This window comes from Gastrolobium bilobum, unplaced genomic scaffold (assembly GCF_033153095.1).
Source record: "Gastrolobium bilobum isolate Gb01-03AN ecotype WA unplaced genomic scaffold, APGP_CSIRO_Gbil_v1 utg23028, whole genome shotgun sequence".
Classification (NCBI taxonomy): domain Eukaryota; kingdom Viridiplantae; phylum Streptophyta; class Magnoliopsida; order Fabales; family Fabaceae; genus Gastrolobium; species Gastrolobium bilobum.
The window spans coordinates 47956-58146 of NW_026899587.1; the positions used below are offsets into that span (position 1 = coordinate 47956).

General features: G+C 36.7%; 1 protein-coding gene across 1 annotated transcript; it reads right to left on the minus strand.

Moving 5' to 3' along the window:
- Positions 1 to 614: 614 nt before the first annotated feature.
- LOC133291717 (uncharacterized) lies at positions 615 to 2498 on the minus strand. Its single transcript, XM_061490021.1, has 2 exons — positions 981 to 2498; positions 615 to 728 (listed from the first exon to the last, which is right to left on the minus strand). The coding sequence occupies exons 1-2, from the start codon at positions 2496 to 2498 to the stop codon at positions 615 to 617; spliced, it is 1632 nt and encodes a 543-aa protein (XP_061346005.1).
- Positions 2499 to 10191: the final 7693 nt, after the last annotated feature.

Consider the following 10191-nt stretch of genomic DNA (forward strand, 5'->3'; position numbering starts at 1 on the left):
AGAGCCTACATTAGTACCTGTGTAAGGTGTATATTAAGTATCAAGGTGCTAGGAGTATGTTACACCACTCATTTTGGGTCTTAAAAGCTGTCATCTGTCATTTTTGCTGCATAGTAATCGATTACTTTTCACTGGTAATCGATTACCTGCAACAGGGAACGAAAAATTGAGCTTCTGTCTTCAAAGTAATCGATTACCAGAGCATTGGTAATCGATTACCTAGTTCAGTAATCGATTACCAATCTCTAGTAATCGATTACCAGAAAACAGGGGAGCCCAATTTGAGGTTCTGACTTCTACAGTAACCTTTGGTAATCGATTACCTCAAGGTGGTAATCGATTACCACAGTGTAAATTTTGAAAATGTGTTTTTCTAAACTCTAAAATAAATGGTATTGCTTAGAGAGATCATATTTGGTATGTTTTATGCTTCCGCGAGCTTTGCATTTACAATTATAGCGTTGTTTTAATGGATTACGGAAATGGTTAATGTTTAAAGAAAGGAATGTAATAAAAGAAAAAGTTTACCCGTAATTTAAGTAACTCAATTACTGTGATTGTAACTGCGCTTAATACCATATGCAATGATAACATTACCGGTACGTAACGGGCTGTTACACTGGCCTATTTGAAATTGTTTCCCCTGGTATGAAATCAATTTGGTGCTCTATACCCCTTATTGTTGGTAAACCATCGGGTATTTCTTCATGGAACACATCCTCAAAACCCTGCAAAACAGAAACAATTGCACTAGACAAAGAAGAATCAATTTCATTAGTGTTAAAGTAGGCCTCCTTATACAAGAGTACAATCATAGGCTGTTTTAGAACCAGGGCTTTGTTAATCTCACCAACTTTCACAAAGAAGTTCTCCTTTTTTCTCTCTTTTCTTTTCTCACTATCTGAAACTTGTTTTTCACTCTCTTTTTCTCTCTAATTTTCTCCTTCTTCTTTTTGGCCACTCTCTTTTTTTAACCTTACTTGATCCTCATACACTTGTATTGGACTTAAAGGAGCAAGAGTAATGGTTTTGTTATTCATAACCAGTGAGTATCTATTAGTGTACCCATCGTGCATCACACGTCGATCAAACTGCCATGGACGCCCTAAGAGAATATGCCCAGCTTTTATTGGCACAACATCGCATAACACCTCATCCTTATACTTTCCAATTAAAAATGGAACTACCACTTGCTTGTTCACCATGATTTCTCCACAATCGTTCAACCATTGTAGTTTATATGGTCTAGGATGCTTCAGAGTTGCTAAATTTAACTTCTCCACCAAACTAGTACTAGCAACATTTGTACAACTTCCTCCATCAATAATCATGGAACACACCTTGTCCTTTACATGGCTTCTGGTATGAGAAATATTTTCTCGTTGCAACTCCTTATCTTCTTTAACTTGCACACTAAGAGCTCTTCTAGCCACTAAAAGCTCTCCTTCAACTGGTAATTCAATATCACTTGCATCTTCTAAAGAAGGAATGTATTCATTATCAGATTCACCTTCACTTTCAACATCACCATTATCTTTCAAAATCATGACTTTTGGACATTGAGAAGCAATATGACCCATTCCCAAACACTTAAAACATTTTATGTCTATGTTTCTAGAGGATTGAGATTCAGTTTTACCTTGGCTGGAAGTGTTTACAACTTGGTTGGTTTTAGAGGAACCAACTGGAGATTTAAAATGAGGCTTCTCTTCATTTTTATTCCATGTTGGTCTTGAATCAGAAGTTGAATTCTGCCCCATTCGCATGGTACCCTTCCCTTTGAGTTTCCTCTCCACCTTTATGGCCATGTGCACCATGACATCTAACTCCACATAATGTTGTAATTCTACAACATTTGCAATGTCCCGATTTAAGCCAAGCAAAAATCTAGCCATAGTAGCTTCACGATCTTCATCTACATTGGCTCGAATCATGGCTGTCTCCATCTCCTTGAAATAGTCTTCAACACTTTTAGAACCTTGTGTGAGACTTTGTAATTTCTGAAATAAGTCCCTATGGTAGTGACTTGGATTAAATCGCCTTCTCATGACGGCTTTCATTTCCTCCCATGTTTCAATGGGCCTTTCACCATGTCTCCTCCTATTTGACACAAATTGATCCCACCAAACAATAGCATAATCAGAAAATTCTATGGCAGCCAATTTTACCTTTTTCAGTTCCGAGTAGTTATGACAATCAAACACCAACTCCATCTTTCTTTCCCACTCCAAGTAAGCTTCTGGATCATTTCTGCCTTGGAAGGATGGAATCTTCATCTTGATACTTCCTAGGTTATTATCAACCCTTTCTTCATTACGCATTCTTCTTCCTTTATTTTGATGTTCTGAAGTTCTGGGTTGTTGCTCCCTTTGTTCAACTCTTTCTATTCTATCTTGCATTTCATCAAACCTGAAGTTCAATCTTTCAAATCTCTGTGCCATGGCTTCAAAGTAAAATTTGAAATCTTTAGAAATTTGAGCATCACCCTCTTGAGACATTTTTTTTTTAATTTGCAAAAGAAAAAAAGAAGTTGGAATACCCTCACAATCACACCCTCACGTGTTTATCTCCCAATCAATAGCTCTTACACTCGTGTTTCAAAATTAGGCTTTTATCCTCTTATAAGCTCACACACTCCTGCCGTTTCCCCCTCTTTTGAATTCCCTCTTTTAGTTCTTAGATGAACTCAATTGAAGTTTCCTTGAAGAAATTCAAACAGATCACAAGATGTAATACAAAGAGACAAGAAGAACAAGAGAATATTTTTTTGATGTCAAGAATTAGGGGTAAAGAAATGTTGGAATGACAATAAATTTTAAGCAAGAATTGAATTTAATTAAGAAGGGAAGTACACACTAGAATAGAAAAGAACAAAACTGAAAAGAATTAAAAGAGACAAGTTTTACTTCAAGAAATTTGGATCAGATTTTTTTTTCCTTCCTATTTTTTTTTTTTTTTTGCTTTTGAAGATACTAGATTTTTTTTTCTTTTTTTTCTTTTTTTTCTTTTGCTTCTGTAGATACTAAGACTTTTTCTTTTTTTTGGCTTCCGAAGATATTATTTTTGAACAGTACCACTGGGAATAGTTGACACAAGAAGGAGAACGAAATAGAAATAAAAAAAATTAACAATAAAATAAAAGGATAGATCAAACATGATTTAGAAGACTAGCTTTGATACCAAATGATATGAAGCTCACCAAGAATAGTGAGACCCAAGACCAATTTAGTTATGATCGTTTCTACAAAGGAATTTAAAACAAGAAATAAAGAACCTTGACCCGTTATCTATGGAAGATAAGAACCAAAGGTATAAGAAGGATAAAGACGCCACACTCAAGAAAGAAGAAGATGAGTGATAAGTCTGGTTTGAACGCCACAAGAACAAACTTCTTGATAAGTTCAGAGTTCTAGATAAGAACCAAAGAGAAGAAACCTCTCTATTATATTATAACTTCCAAAATCTGATTACAAGAGTTATATCCTCCCTTATTTATACTTGGAACATCCCTCCAAGAATAGGAAAAGACTTAGCAAATGAAAAGATACTAATTTAAAGTTGATAACTTGGAAAAGGAAAAGACTCTAATCAGCCCACTAAACATTAAAGACGTTGGAAATGTGAATCAGCCCCACTAAGCATTAATAACATTGAAAATGCTTTCAGCCCACTAAACATTAATGACGTTGGAAATGTGAATCAACCCCACTAAGCATTAATAACATTGAAAATGCTTTCAGCCCCGCTAAGCATTAATTGACATTGGAAATCGCTACTCATTCCACTCAACCTCCCTTGCATTGATGACATTGACTAAATTCTGATTATGAATAAATTTGGGCTTGATGTCTTTATGATTAGCCCACATTTGCTGGATCAACCCACTAAGAGCTTCTTTAAACTTCTTGGCCCTTGATCTTGTGATTGGCAATTGCAATGGATCACTGGGTGTTGTCTCCTTATTCATATCAGTGGTCTTCTTCAGTGAGGCCACAAGTGTTTCCTCCTCACTATCTCTGGTAGGGGAACGTCTGAGATTGGCAGGGATAGGTTGGGTGGTGTCAATGTAGGTGCTTTTAAGACTGTTCAGGATAGATGCAACCTTCGTGGTGTCATCTGGGTGTTCCTCTATATAACACCTCACAATTTTAAATAAATTAATTAAAATATTAAATGAGCAATCAAGTGATGAATTAGTGAAAATCCTAAAGATTAGGCCAAAATACAAAGAAAGGGCAAAACGGTAATTAGCCAACACGCAACCCTAGGAAGATAAAAATTGAGTAGAAGGTCTCAGATGGTAAAAATAACCCTGGAAATGGGTTCAGAACGAAAAATTGAGTGGATAGGCAAGTTTCAGAAAAATCAGTGAATAGTGTTTTTCGCGGGTAAAAATATCGCGTTACGATTGCACCGTAAAACGTGTCAGTTGAATTTTGAGCTCTAGGTTTCAAATATGAGTTAAAAATGGTCTAATGAGTTAGGAAATATGATTTCTTATAATATTCGATGAAATTAAGACAGTTTGGGGAAGCGTGCCAATGGCGCGCGTAATAGCTTAAAACAGTGTTTTCTCCGAACGAATGGAGGACTCTTAATTCATCTGATCAAGCCTAATTAAAGGGGAATAGTTAATGTTAAAAATTTGAGTTTCTAAATAGGTTGTGAATTTACGGACGTTTAGTGGAATCGGAGGAAAATTCGGATTAGTTTTAAATCGCGTGAGGTGGCGGTGGGACCCACCCCACTTAAGTGACTTAAGCCACATGTGCTTGGCACTATTCATGCATCACTTTCCTCCCTTCTTCTTCATGAAACCCGCAGCCCCCTCCCCCAAAAACCCCATTTGCATTCAAATTTTCTTTTCACCATAACTTGATCATTTCTTAACCAAATCAAGTGATTTTTGTGTTGAAATTTGTTGGAAACAACCTTCTAAACACATTGGTACCACTCTTGAGCCTTGAAACCGTGTATTTGGGGAGATATTGGCCATTTACAGCCACGAAATTTTGGAGAAAAAATGGTTGTCCATGGAGCTTTTTGATCTTCCATTGCTTGGAGGAGTCTTGGGTTAGCTTCTAGCCTTTGTTGTGAGTATGTTTCCATCCCATTTACATGGTTTAATTGTGATTGAAATTTTGGAAACCTAAAGCTTGATTTGATGATGTGTTGTGTTAGAGGGCTCAATTTGAAAATGTGTATTAGATGATAATGTGTTAGAATGATGTATTAAAGCTAGAAATGCGATGAAATTTATTGGTGAAAATTGATGAATTTAACTTAGAAAAATTGATGATCATGATTTTGGAATTTGTGAATTTTGGTGTTGAGACTTGTTTGATGAATGGTGGCATGATGGTATGATGATATAATAGGTTGTGTGAAGGTTGGAATGATTAAAGTTGTATGGAAATTCCTTGGAATGCCATAGGGTAAAATTCGATTCTTTTAAGAAAGATTGAAGAATTGATGTTGAAAAATGATTTGGATGATGATTTGAGTAGTTATATGGTGCTTAGATGGGTTGTGTTGTGCTTGGAGAGTGTTTGAATCAATGGAAAAGAATGAATTGTGTTAGAGACCTAAATGAGCCCAGAATGAAATATTTCGCAAAACGATGCGTAAATGTCGAAAAACGAAAAAACGACGATTGAACTAGCCTCAAAACAACCTAAGGGAGTGTTATAAAATGAGAAAGAAAATTTAGGAAAATAAATCTCAAATTTACACCTACATGGCCGAACCTCCAAGGGGAAAAGGGGTGATTTGGCGATTTTCGTTTTGATGTAATTCGATGCGAAAATGACGAACCGGCTCTTGAACTGGCCTATTGACAACCTAATGAGACGTAACAAAATGAGAAAGAAAATTTAGAAAAATAAATCTCACATTTACACTACAATGGCCGAACCATCAAGGGAGGATGGGGAGGATTTTTGTGTTTTGCGTTTTGATACTATTTGACGAGTACTGATGGATGTACGTTATTGTATAGGTTGCCGTACGTCGACCTGAATCCCGAATCTTGAATCAGTGAATTGCCCTTGGTCCGGGACCAAGTGGATTGAGGTAAGAAATTGGTTCATTGCATGTGTAATTATAAATTAACATGTATGGGTTGAACTGAGAGTGATTGGGAATGTCCTCTGTGTAGGCATTCCGCTGTGTACCGAGTTGAGGGATAAGCTGCGGCGAAGCTTGTGGAAACACGAATTAAGGTAACCTCTTGGTACTGGGGCTTGTTCCCCTTTTCTGTTCCACCTTGCCAGTTGATGGCAACGGTAGGAAGTGTGTATGAATAGTATAGAACACATGAGCATGCATGCATTATTGCTATGGGTACTGCAGTACCGAGTCTCTGGCCAGTAGACAGTTTTATTAGCCTTCGGGCATTTTCGGACTTCCGCTGGATAGGTCTCCAGGAGGGAGTTCCAGTTGACTGCGGTCATGGTGTGTGATCCGGGTAGGAGCACACTAGGAATGTCTTTGGCGTTTTGGTTGGTTTGGGCATCATGGTTGTGGTTTCTGTGAACACACCTTGGATGATACCCATAGGCTTATATATGCCGAGGGCGTACGTGGAATTGGGGTTACCATCCCGTATCGTCGTATTTTGTTTTCTTTATATTCCCCATTCTCTAAATCCCTTGCTATATCCCGTTTTCAAAGTGGTTGTTGTATTCTATTGATATGCATCGAAGTGAACCATTGGGTGGAGTTTTCTCCAGAACCTCTTGGTTACTGAGATATATTCGTATATCTCACCCCGTCTCGGGGCATTTATTTCAGGAGGTAGCAGTGGAGCAGGAGCCTCGGGCAAGAGGCCCGCAGAGTGAGCGCTGGAGCGCTTCATATTTTGCATTTTGTTGGCCGTGTGGCCTAGGCTAGACTTAGGGCATGAACATGTCATTTGTATTTATTAGTAGCTTCATTAGCATCTTGTTCATGCCATTTTGCCTAAGTCTAGTAGTGATGTATTTGGTTATGTTGTCTTTTAAATTAAGTTGAAATTTTAGAAGAATGTAATTTGAAGTTTTAGTTTCAAGTTGTAATTTGTAAAGCCATATTGTAATAGTATTGATGCATGTCTAATTATGATGGAAGGGCCTTAGGCCTATTTTAGGTTATGATAATATGTATGATGGAAATATGCATGAAAAAGGTGTTAGTGATTGCAACTACTTAAGAATGATTAATATGGACTCTATGTTTAATAACTATAAACTGGATTGGGTTGTAAGTGCCCCAAGGCGTTGTTGGTCCTTGTGTGTGCCACCCATTGGATTATTACTGTATTATCATGTGTTTATTAGGTACATTTGAGGTTTAAATGATCTTTTACAAATTTGGGATTATTGGAAAAACAAAGGAAACTCTGGCGAATTTTCTGTAGAATTGGCAGATTTTAGGCAAACTTCGGGAGAGCATATCTCCCTCCATAGAAGTCCCCTAGGGACGTGCCATACGCCATTTTGAAGGTTGAGATGTCCTCTACCTTGTGTCCAAATTTGAGGAAAATCTGGGTTGATCTTCGGCCTGAAAAAAATAGAGAAACACGGACTGCCCATGTGCCCCTGCACCTGAGGCAGATTCTGGACCGGATTTGGGAAATTAATTCCCGCTTCGTTTCTCCGCCAAATTAAGCGTGTGATATATCAAAATGAAGTTTTAGATGTCTAGTTTGTAGGATAAAAATTTGAGAGCAAATGGTTGAGTGGATTGAGTGCAGTAATTCGAGAAATGTGAGTGGTTTGGAGCTTTTTTTGGGGTTGTTTGGGCTAATTGCTTATCCAACTTCAAACGGCGATAACCGGAGCAAATGAGCTCCGAATTGAGCGTATGATAGCTTGTTAAAAAGGGAATTAAGTAATACAAAAATATAATCTAAGAAGAAGGGTTGGTTGCGATCGGTTTGGTTGCAGAAAAATTTAGAGTGAAACATGTTCGAATTGGTAAAATTGTAAAGTTGGAAATAGGCTAAGTGAGTTTATGGGAACTCCTTAGTAACTCATAATAAATTATGTAAGTTATAAAAATAGTTGAAATAAGTCTTCCGCAAGAGTTTACGGTTACGGTCACAGCTTTTAATTATTACGCTTTTTATGATTTAAATGCTCGCGTAATAGTCGGAAAAAATTTATTCTCGTTTTTTTAAATGAACTGCTGTGATTGTAACTGCGCTTAATATCATAATTAATGTTAACAATACCGGTACGTAACGGGCTGTTACATTTTATGGTATCAGAGCAGTTTTGTTAGGGAACTCTGATAATGAATATATAGTTGTGTTGTGTGTTGCATAGTTGTATGCAGATTCTTATCGATTACTGCATATGTGATTCCTTAGTGTGGGTCTGATCAACCCATTCCTTTGTGTTACATGCGTAGTCATCGTAAGAAGCCTACGTGGCAACTGTGGAGCACCAAATGTAAGTCTTTAGCCTGATATTGTGGATGCAGTGTTGACTGCTTCATGGACAAGAGATGGCAGTAAGTAAAATATGAATATTATAGGACTTCAGGGAAACATACTTAAATGTTTTGTCTGACCTTGTAGATGAAATTTATAAAGCTGGATTGTAAGTGAAAGTTGTAAACAAATCTATGATATGTACGGTATTGCATGGATGAACCTTATAGTTCCATGAATAATAAAGATATATAATTGAGATGAGTCCATAGTATGGAAAAGGTATTGGTGAAGCTTCCAAGTATATGTGTTGTATAGTAAAAACAATTATGTCCAGGTGGACGTGGTGGAGGGACTTCATCAAGGTGGAAGATTAGAACCTGTTGGGTTATTGAAAATGATGAACAGATATGCTTAGGCGTGAGTTTGAATATTTTATGTTGACTAGAAGTTATAAGTCCTTGATGGATGATGTACACTTAAACAAATTGAGATGGTTCATGCAGAGAAATAAATAGAATAATTGATGATTAATCCTATGGGATTTGACCACTTGAAATTATAATGCTGGTCAATTGTTAAATTGAGATATATTGAAATATGGGATTTAAACTCATAAGGAGGTAGTGCTGATTAAACATAGGCGAGATGAATTAATTATGTATTATATGTATAAGGAAGAAGTTGAGAGAATCGCCATGGATGGCATTGAACAAGGTTCATTGAGAGTATGATTGTCCGTAACGGAATAATGGTTTAGCTTGACCGATATGCCATGAAGGAAACAAATATGACTATATGTGTGCGTTAATGTGTGGAATTCTCCTTGGAAATGGCTACTATGTAGAGATTCAGGTGTTATGAAGCATAAGAGGATTGACCCATGATGGAGGTCTCTTGGAAATCTCAGAGAATGAATATCGTAATTTAAATGGCCTAATTACTTGTGGATGTTGTAATGCATTGTGAATAATACCTAATGGCCTGATGGCCAGTATACCTATTCTGATGAATAAACGGATAATAATCCAGTGATGGCCTAAGTGCCAGTATACATATATATGTATGTACACCTTGTGATGGCCTGAGCGCCTAATTATCCGTGTTGAGGTAAATTATTAAATTTTTTGTAAAAGGACAATGAGGCCGAATGAAATCCCCGATGATGGGAAGTATCTGAAGAGATTGTATGATTAGAGAATGAGCTAATGTACAACCTGATGGGAAATCATGTGATTAGTGTATGAACTAAGTTACAATAAAGTGTGGAATTATGTGTTTAGCAAAAGAGCTAATGTGTAATGTCAAAACAAAAATGATAAGATTAGTTAATGAGTTGAGGTATAAGTGTTAGTGCAAAGATTGATATAATTTTCCAGTGCACGGATTGAGGTGAAATTAGTCTTTTGTGATAGGACAAATATGTTTAGAAGATCCCTGTGTGATGGGAAGTATATGTGAGATGTGTACAGAACTTTGAGAAAATTCTGGATTCACGGAATAGAGATTATGTTATGAACTATGCCACTTGAATAGTCAAAGTAAGAGAGAAAATAATCTGTGAGAAGAATAAGCAAGGAAGAGATAATGGACTATGGATTTGAACGGTAACATGACAGAAAAAACTATTAAAAGTTAGAAAACGTGTACGAAATTACGAAGAGAATGTGAATTATGATAATAGTGACTTATGTGTAAACTATCAGTGAGAAGAATGAAATGAGAGAGTAAAATGAATTGACTTATATATATAACAGGTGTATATTATACCATTATTA